This window comes from Seriola dumerili, unplaced genomic scaffold (genome assembly GCF_002260705.1).
Source record: "Seriola dumerili isolate Sdu_G_001 unplaced genomic scaffold, Sdu_1.0 BDQW01000002.1, whole genome shotgun sequence".
Taxonomy (NCBI): Eukaryota; Metazoa; Chordata; class Actinopteri; order Carangiformes; family Carangidae; genus Seriola; species Seriola dumerili.
The window spans coordinates 2,305,431-2,323,567 of NW_019174257.1; the positions used below are offsets into that span (position 1 = coordinate 2,305,431).

General features: G+C 40.1%; 2 protein-coding genes across 2 annotated transcripts; both read left to right on the forward strand.

The window, feature by feature from the left end:
• Positions 1-351: 351 nt before the first annotated feature.
• Positions 352-8,851, forward strand: ftsj3 (FtsJ RNA methyltransferase homolog 3). The gene is made up of 21 exons (XM_022753959.1): positions 352-514; positions 610-715; positions 1,252-1,298; positions 1,931-2,010; positions 2,499-2,598; positions 2,916-3,110; positions 3,211-3,326; positions 3,558-3,662; positions 3,798-3,898; positions 4,057-4,143; positions 4,250-4,405; positions 4,782-4,917; positions 5,135-5,328; positions 5,712-5,826; positions 6,035-6,116; positions 6,325-6,466; positions 6,704-6,798; positions 7,088-7,190; positions 7,582-7,765; positions 7,967-8,061; positions 8,172-8,851. The coding sequence occupies exons 1-21, from the start codon at positions 448-450 to the stop codon at positions 8,440-8,442; spliced, it is 2,577 nt and encodes an 858-aa protein (XP_022609680.1). The 5' UTR covers positions 352-447; the 3' UTR covers positions 8,443-8,851.
• Positions 8,852-9,806: 955 nt separating this feature from the next.
• On the forward strand, positions 9,807-17,024 carry clcc1 (chloride channel CLIC like 1). Its single transcript, XM_022758036.1, has 10 exons — positions 9,807-10,139; positions 10,275-10,382; positions 11,648-11,758; positions 11,929-12,150; positions 12,492-12,632; positions 12,727-12,826; positions 13,539-13,636; positions 13,934-14,080; positions 14,178-14,753; positions 15,410-17,024. The coding sequence occupies exons 1-10, from the start codon at positions 10,008-10,010 to the stop codon at positions 15,521-15,523; spliced, it is 1,749 nt and encodes a 582-aa protein (XP_022613757.1). The 5' UTR covers positions 9,807-10,007; the 3' UTR covers positions 15,524-17,024.
• The last annotated feature ends 1,113 nt before the right edge of the window (positions 17,025-18,137 follow it).

Genomic DNA, 18,137 nt, shown 5'->3' on the forward strand with positions numbered 1-18,137 from the left:
GGTCCACTAATTGTTGCAGCTCTAGTTTGAATTACAGCAATTAAACATATTTTATGAATTCAGGTTTGGTTTGTATAAGTAGAAATTCTGTACTTCAGTACAGTACTTAATTAAATGTAGCCTGAGTGACTTCTTACCACCGATGTTGTAAGTTTAGTCCTGTATATTATGGTTTTAATTTAATTTAATTTAATTTCGTCTCATTTCATTTCATACATAGGGTCTGCAGGCTGGACTTGCAGACAGCAGGTGGCGGTAGCGTCCTGTGAACGATAACAAACTAGAAGAAGAAGAAGAAGAAGAAGAAATCGTGGCAGTGTGACCCGGAACATCCGTGTTCGGGCACAAACACGTGTTGTTTTCATGTACATGGTGTGAGTGCTGTGAGTCCCGACAAAAGTGTGATATTTCTGTGTTAGAGTCCACTGTAAAACCTCAGCAACAAACATGGGGAAGAAACTCAAAGTCGGAAAGACCCGAAAAGATAAATTCTACCACCTGGCTAAAGAAACAGGTAATGTACCACTCTCAGAAAAGATAACGAGCATTAGATATTAGCTTCAGCAGGCTTGCCAGTTAACTCGCTTGTCTCTGTCTTGTCTTTTTCAGGCTATCGCTCTCGTTCCTCCTTCAAACTCATCCAGCTCAACCGTAAATTTACGTTTCTGCAGAAAGCCAGAGCTCTGGTCGACTTATGTGCTGCTCCGGGTGGATGGTGAGCTGCCTGTCAACACCTGATCAGATGCTTTATATTAGTGGACAACTTTGTCAAGGGCTTGAAGCAGTCATTGTTCCGTAGAGGAACAAAAATTAAACACAGTTTGGGGACCCTGGTCAGTGGCGAACAGCTTGTTGTGTGTTAATTCAATACTGTCTAAGATCAGAAAATAGATCATCTATAAAGCATGGTGGTTCAACCCTCCTTCAGGTTTGATTTAGGGCTGCTGCAGTCGCAAAAGTTTACCAGTGTAGTCTAATACAGCAGTTCTGCAGTGATTCCCAGCTTCATTAAGTTATTATTTTGTCCACTGACTTTATATCAATGAGTACAGGCTAAATAATAGATCATGCAGTAGAATCAACACCTCTCTAAAACAGTTTCAACACAAACTGAACATTACAACCGTCATGAAGAAGGATTAACTGCCAACAGTGTGTATTTGTAGGTCTGTCTAATGAAACAAATGAATGATGTGTGTTGTGGAGTATGAGTACATCTAAAGACACTGATAATTAAAATTCTCCTCGCAGGTTACAGGTAGCGTCCAAGTTTATGCCAGTTTCAAGTCTCATTATTGGTGAGTACGGTGTTCTCACTTTGTTTTGGTTCAGTTTTCTAAACTTAATAATTGTTCTCATCTGCTTCTATGGCTCTAAATTGATTAAAAGCATCATATTTTAGCATCAATCTACCGTAATCTCTGCCTTTTTATCCGTTACAAATAAAGTTGTGCTGATCAGTCTCAGTTAGGGCTGCAATTAATGATATTTTTTCGATCGATTAATCTGTCAATGACTTTACTGATTGTATGGTCCACAAAGCATTAGAAAATTTCCACAAGTATAATTGTCATATTCAAATTGCTTGTTTTGTCCAACCTACAATCCTCAATCCAAAGATATTTAGTTTAATATAGAGGACTAAGTTAACCAGCAATTCAATACATTTGAGAAGCCTGAAATATTATTTTTTGCATAGAAATGAACATAAACAATTAACTGAACATTGAAATAGTTGACAATTTTCTGTGGATTGATCTGTTAATAAACGGTTTTATACAATAATAATGGTAATAACGGTTTTAGCTCTAGTGTCATTTATTTGTTTGGAAAAACCCCAGTTAGAATCAATGACAGTGACCCAGATATAATGCAAATGAATGTTTAAATTGAAATGTAAAAATGTAATTAAATTGTTTCCTCCTGTCAGGTGTTGACCTGGTTCCCATCAAGCCCATCCCCAATGTGGTGACGCTGCAAGAAGACATCACCACTGAGAAATGCAGACAGGTGAGAGAGCTGCTCCAGAGGTCAGATGATCACTGAAGGAAAACACATTGGTGTCTTGGCTGCAGTGCTACATACAATGATATTTACAGAGTGACGGTAAATGGACTTGCACTTACATAGCGCTTTTCTTGCCTTACTGACTCGCATTTATACATCACACTCATACACTGATGGAACAGTCGTCAGGGGCAACGTGGGGTTCAGTATGTTGCCCAAGAATACTTCGACATACGGCCTGGAGGAGCCGGGGATCGAACTACAGATCTTCTAATTAGTCGACCACCCGCTCTACCTCCTGAGCCACAGCCGCCCCAGTCAGGCATGATCAATTTAATAGAAATAGAAAAAGATAGTGTACAAATAGGGTTTGTATTTTTCACCTGAAAGCTGCACAGTTTTCCAAAGATCAGATGTCTCTAAAATCACATATTATACAATAGTTCTTAACATGGATTTATTAAGTGACATACCGTCCGTCCCGTGTACAGGCTTTACGAAAGGAGCTGCAGACCTGGAAGGTTGATGTGGTGTTAAATGATGGAGCTCCAAATGTGGGAGCCAACTGGCAACATGATGCCTTCTCACAAGGTAAGTACAGTAAAAGCAAAAGTTTCAGGACATTAGACTGAAATTTCCAATCACACGTCTCCAAAAGTTATTATTTCCAGCTAATACAGGCTAAAAAAACACACTTATTGTGGTTATCCAATAAGTGGTGATAAAAATTGATAAAAGTACATCAACATTTGCACGTTGTAAGGAAAATGAAATTACCATTATTTCCTCATGTTTGCTTGTGTTTCGATCCCTGAGTAGTTTAAGAAAGGCACACCCGGCTGTCATGATGGATGGTTTTGGAACCTAACGGCCCTAAAATCTCCTTCTGTTCCCCTCTCCCCCACCAGCTCATCTGACCCTCATGGCTCTGAAACTGGCTTGTGAGTTTCTGACCAAAGGTGGCACATTCGTCACAAAGGTCTTCCGCTCCAAAGACTACCAGCCACTGCTCTGGATCTTCCAGCAGTTCTTCAAGAAGGTGCAGGCCACCAAGCCGCAAGCGTCTAGGAACGAGTCCGCCGAGATCTTTGTCATCTGTCAGGGTCAGTGACTGTCTGGCAGTCATTCGACTGGATTTTAGCCTCTTTCTTTGGTCACTTCTGCAGATCGCATCTAAAGCCAATTTGTTTATTTCCTCACCAGGCTTTGTTGCCCCGGATAAAATCGACGGTAAATTCTTTGACCCCAAGCATGCGTTCAAAGAGGTGGAGGTGCAGGCCAAAACTGTGAGGGAGCTGATTCCTGTCAAGAAGCCAAAGGCATGTACACCGCATGGGATGATGGATTACTAGATGAGCACTAGAACTGTCACACAAAAATGCCAAATTTGAATTTTTTCCCCCCATGATCTGTTATTACCTGAATGGCAGTTTACCCGCCATTTGCTATGGTGTTGATGTGATGTGACGGTTCTCCCCCGCAAACATTTTACTACTTTTTGATTCCAAGATTGCATCCGTTACTGACCAAACAGCTCTTCTTCTGTTCAGGCGGAGGGATACACAGACGGTGATTTGACGCTCTACCACAGTTTCACAGTGACAGCCTTTCTCAAAGCCGACAACGCAGTGGACTTCCTGGGTAAAGCCAGCGAGGTGAGATATCTGTACTACCTCCACTAGGTATGCAGTGGAGGATGACTCGCCTCATTTAGTGAAGAGACAGAAAAATCGAGCTAAAGAAAAGCTTTCCTGTATTGCCTGTATTCTCACTCTGTCTTTTTCACGCAGATCACCTTCGACAACCCAGACCTGGAGTCTCACTCAGCCACCAGTCTTGAGATAAAGGAGTGTTGTCGGGACATCAAAGTCTTGGGCCGTAAAGAACTCCGGTAAGTCCTTTGTATGTGGGTCACTGCTGAGGTTTGTGCATTAGAAAAACAACAGCTTGTTCTGTGCTGTTTTTATTGCACATTGAATGCCATGATTAATAACTCAAGCTTTGCACGTCTGTGTGTTTTCTTCTTTCCCCCTATCCTCACATCTGCAGCCTGCTGCTGAACTGGAGGTCCAAGCTGAGGAGATACCTGGCCAGGAAACTGAAGCAGGAGGCCAAACAGCTTGACCAGCAGATCAAGTAAACAACTCTTCACAGCACATTTACAAAAAGCTTCTGAAAAATTGTTATGTCTCTGCCAGGATGTGTCACAGCAGATCAAAAATCCTCTCTGCTTTGTTTATAGCTTAAGTTCTGATGAAGATGGGAGTAATTCAGAGGAAGAGCCAGACAAGAAGAAAGTAGAAGGAGAGGGGGAGGAGGAAGTGGACACTGACGAGGAGGAAGAAATGGAGAGGAAACTGGCAGAGATGAAAGCTGAGGAGGTGGCTGACCTGAAACGGTATGGCAAACTTTCTTTTCTTTTTACTCAAGACTTTTATTTTTTCTCTATTTTCTGCAACTAATGTGTTGCTTGTTCAATTGATGGGTTAAGGTGCCTATTAAAATCCAAAAAAGGATTTTCAAATTTCAGTTTTCCTCCTTTCTTCTACTTTGTGCTGAATTTGTCTGGATGCTTCTGCACAGTCGTATTGATCATTGTAGTTTCTAATCAACAGTTCTAAGTTGCAGCAGACCCCATGGATCAGATAGTGAGGTACTATTGCTGCTGATTTAACAGCCATAGGAAAAGTGACACCGTTGCCCTCGATGTGGATTTAGTGAAAAAAAACATTTCTTGAGAAAACAGATTTTGTATAACTGTCATGCTCCATCAGGAAGAAGAGGAAGCTGCTGAAGGAGCGGAGGAAGCAGAGGGAGAGGGTGGAGCTGAAGATGGACCTGCCGGGCATCTCCATCGCTGACGGCAACGACTCATCCTTGTTTTCCCTCACCACCGTCAAGAAGCAAAAGGTAATGAACCACTGTTTTTATTACACTCTTGCCATTAGAGTTTTATTTCCCTTTTTTGTCACCAGCCAGAACTCAACAAAATACAGATGTAAATACTCCTGAGGACTTTTTGAACTGCTACTAAATTTGACCGTTGTTCCAGTTTACGCAGAGATGCAGCTGAATCTTTCATCAGTGCCATCTGAATGTTCCTCTCATGTTAACCTGTCTTCATCAGGCGCTGGCTGATATATCCAAGGGGGACATGCAGGCAGCAGACACTCTGTTAGATGAAGAGGACGACCTTCACCTGTCTGAGGAAGAGGATGACGATGCAGATAAAATGTCCCTGGCCTCTGATTTAGATGAAGAGGAGATGGAAGAGGTGGAGCACAGACAGAAAGCGCTGGAGAAGAAAGCGCCAAAGAAGAAGTAAGTAGCTGTTCAGAGACAGAAACGATCCTGCGTTTTACTTTATTTTACTGACACCTGCGACCTGAATCCCAGAATTGTTACTCTGAAGTCATGAGTGCTGTTCGTACTCTGTTTTCATTGTGCTCTGACTGTATTAATTTCAGCCCTTGAATTAAGGATTAAATTTAAACCAACTAAACTGGTGCAACCTGTTTAAACATTTTGTTTTTCATTTAATCTTGTACCATATAAGTCAATACTTCATGAAAAAAAGATCAGTGCTCTATTTGGATTCCTGCTCCTGACAGTTTCTGGAAATAATGTCCTACTCACCCACAAGCAGGAATCATTCTCTAGTTTAGTTTGTGATTATCTGCTAATTTTGTGTATGTATTTCCCAGAGTACAGTTCGCCGAGGAAGAGGAGGAGGATGAAGGGCAGGAGAGTGGTTTGCTGGTGGAGCTGGAGGGAAAGGACGAGAAGAAAGAACGAGAGACCAGCCTGTGGTTCAGCAAGGTCTGTCTGTGCACGCTCCCATAATGCAACATGTACAGCTCGGCTGCTCTTTTGCCGTCAACAGTTCCACTGTTTGATGCTACGCTATGATTGGTCACCTGCTTCTTCCTTCACCTCATTGCTGATCACACTCATGGCTTTCACCTGCAAATGAGTTGATTTCTGTGTGATCTCTGAACTGTGATCCCGGCGCCCTTTTGCTCTGCAGGGCATCTTCTCTGAGATCGACCTGGAAGGAGACGCAGAGAGCGAGCTCCAGCAGACAGAGTGGCTCCAGAGCAAACAGACAGGTAACCGCCTCTGCTTTCTCCTCATTCACACGTTCATTAAGTCTTTTTTTTTTTTTCTTCTAGAATATATGTCCACAATTCATTAAAGCTACGCCACAAAAAAACAAACTGCGTCAATTTTACAAGGATAGTAGCTCTCCTAAATCTGGGGCTGACATAATAACCCTTTTTTTTTTTTTTTTTTTTTTTTTTTTTTTTTTTTTTATAGGAAAAGGCAAAAAGAGGAAAGCTGAGGAGGAAGAGGAGGAAGTGGGGGAAACTGCTCAGCCAGAGGAGGAAAAGGCAGGACCTTCACAGGAAGCTGAGGAGGAGAGTGACAGCGACTCAGATGACAGCAGCGACGATGAGAAGTAAAACCTCATTTACTATGGCTGTTCATTCTGTTTTTTGTTTTTTTTTTGTGTTCAAGCAGTATATAATGTATGGAAGGAAAATTGATTTAAAATGAATGAGCTTAATTTCCATGTTGTTCAAACTCACTGTTGTATACCCCTTTGTTGTTCAAATAATTCCCATAAACAATGCTCAGTGCTAAAACGATATACAAATAAATCACACAAAACTTTGCTCAACTTTCCTTTTTCCAGGGAGATCACCAGGATGAAGCAGGCCAGGGGGGCTGCTGGGATGTCAGGAGAAGCCGATGCCGACGACTTCCAGGTTGTTCCTGTAGAAAGCACCAGTGAGTGACGGGAATCGCTTAGTGTAAATTTCAGATATTTGGCTGGCCCATTCATGACATTCCACTGTCAGGTGGTCATCCTCTTACTTCAACAACTGCTGATAAAACCAAATGTTTAAAACACAGTCAGAGTAAGAAGCTTTTTTTTTTTTATAAAGCAAATTTACACATTTGCATATGTCAGCTGGGTTACATGAGTGAGAAAATGGAGAATGAACCTGTGAGACTGCTTCAGCTTTTTTCTGTTATGTGTAACTTTGTGGATGTGTGTATGTTTTGCACTCCTCAGGTAAGAAAGCCAGGATCCTAGATGCAGAAGGCCTGGCCCTCGGCTGTCAGATTGCTACGTCTAAGAAGAGAGCCAGGGACCTGGTGGACAGCTCCTTTCATAGGTGTGTGTGTGTGTGTTGTGGTTCAAAGTGTGCCTACCTTCCAACTGATTCACATTGTCTCACAAAGCTTAAGCAAAGTGTGAGGTTGGTGATCTCTGTATTTTTCTTTCCCAACAATGAACTGATGTAAGTATTTCTGCTGTGTTGTATCTTATTCGTGTGTGCCATAGGTCTCTATTGTTCTCAAAAATGTGTCTAAGGGTGGCATTGTAAGTTTATTATGAGTCAATCATACAAAATGTTTTTTACCCTGAATATGTAAGTTAATACTTCAATGGGAAAACAAGCAAAATATTGCCTTGACATTGGCAAAGACATGAGCTATCCGCGATCGCTCTGATGACCAGTATCGTATGTACCTGTGCAACAAACCTCTTGTATGCTCCTGCAGGTTTGCAAACTCCGACGAGGCGTGGGAGGTTCCTGAGTGGTTCCTGGACGATGAACGCAAACACCGGAAGAAGCCAGTGCCAGTCACCAAAGAGATGGTGGAGGAGTACAAACAGAAATGGAAGGAGATCGATTCCCGACCTATCAAACGAGTTGCTGAGGCCAAGGCCAGGAAGAAGAGGAGGGTAAGTCGAGGAAAAATCACACAACGGTGCAACTGTTGATGACAGATGATTAAAAAGATGTTGAAGACACCAAAAGATGATAAAACTGGATTATTATTGAAAATATTACAGCTACTGGATCTATATGGTGTTGCACAAAAATATTCAAAACTTTTTAATTTTAATAAACTTAATCTATCAATTTCTCTGTGACTTTTCTAGATGCTGAAAAAGATGGAGCAGGCTAAGAAGAAAGCGGAGGCAGTTGTCAATACAGTGGACATCTCTGAAAGGGAGAAGATGGCTCAGCTAAAGAGGTATGACATCACACCTGTAGGGTTGGAGCCGCACCTCAAAAGGAAATCATTATTGTGCGATATTATAATTTTCAGTCATTTTGCCTTTTGTGTTTGCGTCATTCTTTCAGTATCTACAAGAAAGCAGGGGTTGGAAAGGAGAAGAGAGAAGTAACATACGTTGTGAGCAAAAAGGGAGCCGGCAAGAAGGTGAGACGGCCGCCTGGTGTCAAGGGAGTCTTCAAAGTGGTGGACAGTCGCATGAAGAAAGACATGCGGGGAATGCAGAGGAAAGACCAACATGCTAAAGGAGGCAAAGGAAAAGGTGGCAAAGGCAAAGGAAGGCCGTCAAAGGGTGGCAAAGGAGGAGTGAAGGGTGGTAAAGGGCGAAAAGGAAAATAAATTTGAACCCACAACGTTCTTGCAGTCCTGCCTTTCTATCTAACGATTAAACATTGCCTGGACTCATGTGTGCAGGTAAGCATTTATGGAGCTTTGTGAGCTGAGATGGGTCTCACACCATGGGCTCCTGTATCATGGACACACTGAACTTTGGCCATTGACATGGATGCCCTCTTTTTAGCAACCTTTGCTGAGGTTCCTTAAACCCCTGAACAGGACACTAGAGCTATGATCTATAGGTATTACAGTGCTGGTGTTGTGGTTACATCTTTCTGAAGATGTAGATTATTTGCCTTGAGCTCCTCGAATGGAGCTGTTTCACCGAAGAGCTGAACTGTTAAACATGTTTAACACAATAACAATAAATATGTTCAACAGAGTTTGTAAATATTAAATACACATATTTGCAATAAACATGTTTTGTTGGAATAAGTTGTCATTTCAGTGTCATTCATATGTCATTTAAGTAATAATATGGATTGCTCAGTATGACTCAAATGAAACCGACAGATTCACAAGTTGCATTGGTTACTTTATATTAATTAGAGAGACTGGACTTTGAAGCTCCAATCTCCCAGGTGTGTGATACACCAGGTGACCAGGTTTCAGTGTCATGATAGCAGTTGTCAGGCTATATTTTGTAGTCTTGATCACAGATCACAAATTAGGCTGAATCTCAAATACAGAAATGGGATCAGAATTTTGTTCACTTGTCATTTGGGAAAAAAACAAAAACATTCAAACAAAAAGATTCTCCTCATAATACTAAATAGACACCTAACAACTATCTGGAAGAGATAATGACATCCCCATTTCCTGCTGTATAAATTTAAATCAGCTTAGTCTTAGTCTAGTTTTATAGTTCCCTTTTGTGTTTTTTAATCTGCATCCAGATATTATCAATCATTGCCAGTAAATCTCACTGTTTAACCAGCTGTGACTTCGGTGTCCTTGTAGCTATTTTGCACCATCAGTTCACTGTAATGTGGTATGCACACTTAACACAAGCTGTAGAACTGTTTAATCAAGTACAGTTTTTAGGTTTCTATATTATTGGAGTATTTTCTTTTTACTATTTTTTATTCCTTTATAATTTTACCATATTTATTTTACAACTGATATTTTATAGCTATATATATATATACATAGCTATATACAGCTATGTATATGATGATACATAAATCAAACAACCCAACAGTTAAAAAGTCTTAAATTACTTCAACCACATACATCTGCCGGAAATTCATTAGAGGAACATAGAGAAGAACATGCAATCCTTTTGTACCGTTTTGTACCCGTGACTAACTACATTTCCCATGCTCCTTTGCGAAATACGTAACTTCCGTTGTGTCAAAGTGTTTTCCCGGAAAGCAGTTCCTGTTTGGCGGTACCTTGTAGTCGCAATGATGAGTTGTTTTATATAGTTAGAGCAGACATTTATGTTACAACAAAACTTATTCACAAATTCACTGTTGACCTCTTGAACTTGTTTCACTTGCACCCACGGGGCTAGTTAGCTAAAAAGCAAGACGGTTCGTTTGGGAAGTACGTGCCTCTCTGCCAGGATGTTCCTCAGTGTTCTGGTGTGCTGCTTGTCACTGGCTGCCGTGGGGCAGCAGGTGAACGACGACTGGGTCGACCCTTATGATATGCTCAACTACGATTCAAGCACCAAAACGATGAGGAAGCCCACTGAGGTGAGGTCTACACTGACTGTACTTACATTTGTCAACATTGTTATTACTCTGAATACTCTGAAGCCATTCTGATATCACTTGTGTGTGTTTGTGTGTGTGTGTGTGTGTGCGTGCGTGCGTGTGTGTGACCCGCAGCCAGCTACCTATGACAATGTGGCAACCAAAAGAAGAGAATACACTCAGGACTCCAGCCAGGCCAAGTTAGAGACGTGTAGCAGTCAAGTAGTGGATCTACAGAAACAGGTTGGTGGTTTGGCTTTATTTTGTCACTAGATAACTCACATATAACACACTTGTCCAAATATTCAAACAGCATGTAACATACGTATAAGAATTATAATACAGATGGTGGTAGTGCTAGTAAGTAACTTTTTTCCTTAGTGGTTTTGGCCTGCCCGGATCATTATAACAACAAACTGATGTGTCTTTTCTACACTACTGCCCAAATGTTGTAACATGCAGATATAATATTATAAACATTCAAACATCTATCCTCTTTCAATGTCAGTTTCCAGTTTTTACACCTGTTTTTAAATACACTGAAAAGGTTCAGATTCAAAAGCACCATTACTTGAATTTTGACTATGCCTAGTATTGTACCTTTGCTAGTCTCCAGTATGCTCAAACAATAGACAGGATGTTTGGTGTTATCCATTGCTAGGTGTTCCACTGAGGAAACCAGTTACAGCAATTCAGTATGTCTGGTTATATCACAACACTGTGGATACTGGCAGTCCAAGGTTGCATTCATTTAATTAATTATATAATTAGGGATTATTGTTATATAATGCTGTGACGAGATGAAAATGTGATATAATGATAAAATATTCTAAGCCATATCATCCGTACTGGTTTTCCATTCTTCCAGTATGATTGTGAAATTGATATTAAATGTCACTCTATGTGGTATTGGCAAGGTCATTAATTTAATTTGATGATCACTGAAGACATCCTGAGTGCAACAGAGACGCAACATAAAACTATTTACTGATAAATTCAATTATGTGTAATAATGTGTAATGTTTTGGAATTTAGATCTTGACTGAGTTTATACCCTCATTTATTTAGTTTTCATATCTGATGGTTTTGGCTGTTGTAATTCTAAAAAGGGAACTAAAAGCAGGATCTCAAACTCTATATGTCAGGGTTGGAAGCTGAATTTACTCTGATTTCTTTGACATCTTTTGTCATATAGAACAGATGGGTCTTGCTGATGCATACCAGTGATTCTGCTACAGACAGTTACCCCCGACTTTTCTGTTAAAACATTACAGACGCATTTCAACACATGAGAGCAACTGGCAAAGATTAGGAAAACAATAAAAATCATAGAACCAGTTCAAAATTAAACAACTGTTGCTGGTCACTGCATGTATGTGCTGCTATCCCAGGAGTGAATGAATGTTGCTGGAGACAACTGAATCCCTATATGACAAATGAGCAAAAAAAAAACTGCCTTCCCTCAATCAGTCAAGCATCACAAACATTGTGCTTTGCTTTTTTTTCAGATTGAGGAACAAAAGAAGAAGATCACACACATGTCACAGCAGCCTACATGCAATCCAGTGTTCAAGAGATTCCTTAGCAGGCTGTTGAAGGAAATAAAAAGACTTGGTTTGGTTTGTGGTCATTTTATTTTGTATTACATAATTGTAATATATGTTTTTATTTAGATGTTATATAATGTTATAATTCTGCTTCAATAATGAAGAACCCAGGTGTTGTTGGCACCAAATAGTAGAAAACAGGGCACTGGCGTTTGAACACACTTGTCCCTTTTTCTCCGCAGCCCAGTGACTCCTCAGACCTCTTCTATGATGCCAAAATCAGATTGTCCAAACAATCCATGACAGAGATTCAGACACTTCTGGAGGGTGAAGACAACTGGAGAACCGGGGCTCTGGACAATGCCATCAGTCATATACTGGTGGATCTTAAACCACATGACTATGAGGCCTGGAAGTGGCGTTTTGAAGACACTTTCGGCGTGGAGATTGACACGCTGTTAAAAGTGAGCTCATTCACTGATCTGAAGTCTTTGTTTATGAGTCTTTGAGATAGTTTGGTCACGTGCTATCCATGGAAAAAAGTGACTCACTGTTTCAGATTGAACCAGAGTCTAAGTTCTGTCTTTTTTTTTTTGCCTGTGTATGAAGTGAAACTAAGAGTGTATTGCAAACTTGAGTACCTTGTTTATGTAGAGAGAAAATGTTAATGTCTGAAGATGAAAACACAGAAGATCTTACATGTAATGAAAGATTAAAGCAGATTTATGTGATTGCTTTTATCTGTCAGTCATCGCAGTACTCATGCAAGAAGAATTTCCCTGTGTTCTCCCTGCTTGTGTTTCAGGTGGGGCTGGGTGTTCTGGTCATAATAGCCATCATCAGCACCCAGCTGTGGTCGACTGTTTCCTGGTTCGTGCAGTTCAGCAGACTGTTTGCTGTCTGTTTCTTCGTCAGTATTGTCTGGAACTGGTTTTACCTTTACAAGGTGAGTAGCTCTTCAGTTCTCTTGCTCTTGTTTAAGCTGTTATCCAGTGCTTCCTTTTAAACTAATAAGATGTTTGTAATGCAATTACATTTGTTTTAAATTTGCTGAGCACCAAAGCGACATAGCAAAGATGGACAGTGTATATGAAAAATGCACTGGAGTGAAGAAAATTGACTGGAGTGATAGTCTGAAAGGTAAGCCAATAACAAGTGGAACATACATTACATGTCCTTGGTGTTCTGTGAAAAACTCGTATCTCCAAAATTCTCAGCTTTGTAAAAAGGCTGAATGATCTTCAGATCTGTAAAATGTGTGTATCTTGGCTACAGTTTTTTTTAAAGGGATTTGTACGTTTCGTGTTTATGTTAGAAAAAATTCTCTATCCACTGATATATTGTTATCAGATTTTAAACCTGAAGAATCAATATCAGTTTGTACCTGTATTCGTTTGGAGGCATTGTGTTTTCAGGTTGTCCGTCCATCTGTCCTATTCTCCTGAATGTGATATGTCAATGGCACCTTGAGGGACTTTCTTTCAAATTTGGTATAAACTTTCACTTGGACTCAAGGATAACTGATTCGATTTTGGTGGTTAAAGGTCAAAGTTCAAGGTCACGGTGACCTCATGCTCTTTTGAATGTGATGCATCAGAAAATGCCCAGACGGAATTTCATTACATCCAACAAAGGTTCACTTGGATTCAAGGATGAACTGATTCGAATATGGTGGTCTAAGGTCAAAGGTTAAGGTCACTGTGACCTCACAAAACACATATTTGGCCATAACTCAAGAATTCATATGCTAATAATGACACAGTTTAACACTAATAGGAAAAATGATGAAGTGATGAATGATGAAAGCACTCTCAGCTGCTGTAATAGACTGACTTTGATTCTTTCTCTGTAGAGTGGTTCAGAAGCACATTGACTCTTCAGGATGACCCTTGTAAGAAATACTATGAAGTCCTCATGGTCAACCCCATTCTGCTGGTACCCCCAACCAAGGTAGGTCACTCTGCTGTGTGGTGGTAGGTCTTTTGAGTACCTGCTTGGGCTATTTATTGCTTTGTCTCAAAAACTTGACATAATAATGGCATTACTATTAATTCTCATTCTCAAGGCATCACTACGTAAAAGAACCAAAATGTTGCACTGCTGTAATAAGAGTCATGCAGATTGGTTCCCATTCAACACTCAAGTCCTCCTAAACTTCAGTACTCCAAAATTTGTATTTGTTTTTAATGTAGGCATTTCTGTGGGAATGGCACGCGAGTTAGATTTTAAACATCCCTCTCTGTTTAGGCGTTCTCAGTTACCATCACAACCTTCATCACAGAGCCACTGAAGCACTTTGGCCAGGGGATCAGTGAATTTCTTCGAGCCCTCCTCAAAGATCTACCAGTTACCCTGCAGATCCCAGTTCTCCTCACAGTCGTTCTCTCCATTGTGGTAAGGACCCTCATTAAATACTCACTGACATATTAATAATACAAAATATCAGACAATGTTTCTCTATGCTGGAATATTTATATTTACTCCTCTACAGGTAGTCTTGTATGCAAGTGTGCAGGCAGTCTTCCAGCATGGCATCACTGCACCTCTGCGACGTCCTCGAAGGGATCCAGGGCCTCCGGAGCTGGAGCCGCATCAGCCTCAGCTCCAGAGGATCGAGGGTCGCGACCGCTTTGAAGAAGGGGACGCACCACAGCAAGCCCCAAGGCACCAAGCCAATGAAGGCAGGTTAGGTAGGAATCAAGTTCGTCAGAGGGCGTCCAAAAGACCCGGGGAAAAGCGAGTAGAGACACTCCTACCTGTCTATAGTGAGGATGAGACAGATGCTACACGGCGGGAAGGAGGATCCGAGGCCGAGCAGGATCCCTCCGCTGACTCAGATTCAGAAAACCAGCCGAAGACACAAGAGGAACCGGCAGGAGCGAGCGCTAGCAGTGTTGCTACGAAAACATCCCAAGCAAAAACTAAACCCAATGAGTCAGATTCATCTCAATCAAAGGCTAAACATCTGAAAGTGAAAAAGGATCGTTCTCAGGATGAACCCAGCAGAGACAATGCAGCACTCAGACCTCAGCCTGCAGGAGGGCAGCCTTCACAGACCGATGTTCCAGTGAGTTCTTTTTGAAATACATGAAAAGTAAATCCAATTTATCTTAATGTCAGACTTAAGACATATCAGCGCTTCTTAACTGTGATGAAAACTTTAATGTACCCTGTTTATTGTTTTTAATGCTTCAGCATTATGAATGCACAAACAGGATGGTGGATATTCACATGCTTCACAAATTGGTAAATAAGTATTTAATAACAAGATCATATTTTTATTTGGGTATTTGGCAAGTGTTTTTATTTTTTTAGCTGTTGAGTTTGTCTTGTTCTTCTGAAGGTGTTCAGCCAGTGCAGTGGATTTCAGTTGGGATGCCATGGCATACTTGCTGTTGTCTGAGCTTGATAATGACCAAAATCTCATGAAATCAATTAAATATATATGGTATATTATATTATATTTGTGATCAGTTGATATTGATACCTTTTAATAATTTTGTGTGCCACAGCAACAAAGAGTTTGAATTCCACTGCAGTAGTTAGTAGTAGTTAGTTTGTGAATTTCTATCACCATTTGAGGACTTGTTGCAGCGAATAATAAAAAATTGGGACTTGTAGCATGCAACTAAATGTCAGGCAATGGATGTCATACTTTGGTTATTTCAGTATATAAACATTTTTGTGTAATATATTCCTCATTTATCCTCCCCCTCACTGCAGGGCCAGGAAGCCTCAGCTGAAGACAGGACCTCCTCTCTCTCACTGACACACATCGAAACTGTCGGAGTCCCTGTTCAGGAGACAAATCCAGCACCAGCACCAGCACCAGAGTAGACAGCTGCTACATCAACAGCGTCATTGGTGTGTGGTGACAGACATTGCTGAATTGTACATCAGCAAGATTGTAAAGGCAGCCCAATGTGGAACCACCACTGACTTAATCTTGTTGCCGTGTAGTCACCTGAATGTGCACCTCTGTTTGATGAATCTGTTTCCTCAGTTGGAGAGAGCACAGAGTTTAGTCAACTGCACAGCAACCATACTAAAACCAGGGCCAGGGAAACAGAAAACAGATACAGTTTTGTTTACTTGATCTGGTGTTTTGGTGTGTTTTATCCACGGGCAGGAATCACGATCGCATAGAACTCGATTTCCTAGATTCAATGTAATGATAAAAGACCAAGTAAAACTTGGTAGCACAATGAAGACAATGTTTCAACTTTTGAAGTTTAGATATATATTTGGGTTTTGTAATTTAAAAGGGATAGTTGTATTTCTTCTTTGCTGTTTTGTTACAATAAGCTATTTTTGTGGTGATTGATTGTCTATCAGCTTTGCTGAGCAGCAGATACCTCCTTTCATTTTCTATGAAAAAGGACAAACTGCTTGTACAAAGCATTACAGGATCGCTGTCAATGTATGTATATCTGGCAGAATATGCATACGCAAAGTGCTAATTTTACAGTATTTTCCATTTTGCTCACAATTCATTATTTAATTTATTATATCAGAAACACTACAATGGTGACCTTTTTAGAAATCAGATATCATGAATGTCCAGCTTTTGGTTTAATGGAGGATAGATCTTTCTCTGAACACAAATCATCATCATATATGTATCTATGTGTTATTATGATATCATACTGAAACTCGCACCCTGGTGAATACAAGGAAGATACAGCATAGACACGGCCTGAAAAGAGTTTTTTTTTTCTTTCTTTTTTCATGTATCAGTCATGTGTGAGTAAGAGTGCTGGCAGTTTATAGCAACACAATGCATGTCAGTGTTACTAATTTTCTGTTGATTGATATGAAAACAAGCTGAACCCAGGTTATAGCCAGTTCACAGCAACTTTAACATTTGACCTTTCAGTCTTCGTGTCCGCTCTGACAGTCAGTAGGTGACGAGAGATTCTGTAGTTTCCAAAAAAGTAGGTTTTTAGCTCAAAGAAAATGATTAATCACTGCATGGGAACCATGTTTCAATTTGATCCACCACTTTCACTCTGTTTACTGCAAACCCAAGATAGTGACAGTTGGACTGTTAAATCACGTCTCCGTCAAGAGAAGCAGCAGCTTGAAAGAAGTAGACATCTTTAAGAAGCGGTGGATAGGATAATGAAAAACATCTGCAAACGATGAGGTCCATAATGCCAGACAGTCCAATAATGCCAATAAGAAATTAAATAATTTAATTTACACTGCTTTCATTTTTAATCTGAGACATCTGTGAGAATTTTATGTTCATTTTGCCATATTTGTTTAAGATAAAAAATGGACCCTGTTTCTATGAAAAAAAATCTTTAAATTCTCTTTGCAATACAAAATAAATTTGAAAGACAAACAGCTGTGTGTGTGGTGGAGTCCTGCAGTTTTCAGTACCAGTAATGGGCTCACAATTTCAGAACAGGACATCTGTTATCTTGTAAAATGTGTTTTGATGTCTAATAATGCAGCATGTTTAACGGCCACAGCCGTCAAACATGTATCCACATACCTCATTCCAAATTTAAGCATACCCTCAAGACACTCGACAACCTCTTTCACTGTTTTTTTTTTTTTTTTTTTTTACAGCCACAACACAAAGACAAAGAAGTAGACTGGAAGTGTCGACACAGTGTCAAGCATGGAGAGACATTCAACCATAGCTAAATACCATTAACTTCAGGTAATTAATTAATATGGGGAAAATGCTGCTTTTTTATTCTTGTAATGTGATTATAGGCTTTTGAGTCATTCCTTGAGTGCTCCACTTCATGGTTGGTAAACTTGAAGTGTTTTATTCTGTCAGATTCTGTGACGGCAAAAATACACCTGAATGCAACATTTGGTCAGGGCACAAGCTGCATGTCTATTAAACAAAACCTCAAAGTTGATGTTGCTTTCATTTAGAGCTATGTGGCTGTAAACTTTAATCAAGGAGCCCCAAACAGATCTGAGGATGGGTTCTGTTCTGGTTTTGTTCTTGGACAGATCAAAATGTGATGACAGCTGATAAACCATAGCTACACAGTCCTCATGAAACAAATATTAGATTTTTTGAGTGTAAAAATTCATTCGGAATAATAACCAGGTTTTTTTTCAAACTTTTCCTTTGATTTTTGCTTACAAACTATTTTTCAGGAACATTGTGGACAGGGCTGTGGATAGGTCATGTCATGGAGGGTGGGGTAGTCCTGAGGTCATCTGTGTATTTGGGAATTGGAGTGGGAGTTTCCACACATTCCACAATTAAAAACAAGCACTTACTGGATATGTTGCAAGCTATTTCCAGTATTTTTTAAGATCATTTTATTTATTTAAGGACTACTTTTAGGCCAAGGAAAACAAAAAAGTTTCCCCAACAGAATTTCAGTCTTGGCAGTGTGAAGATCATTTTGAAACAGGATTTAGATTTTAATGCAGTAAGGGGAAATTTAGACTATTATTGAAACAAAATAATAAACAT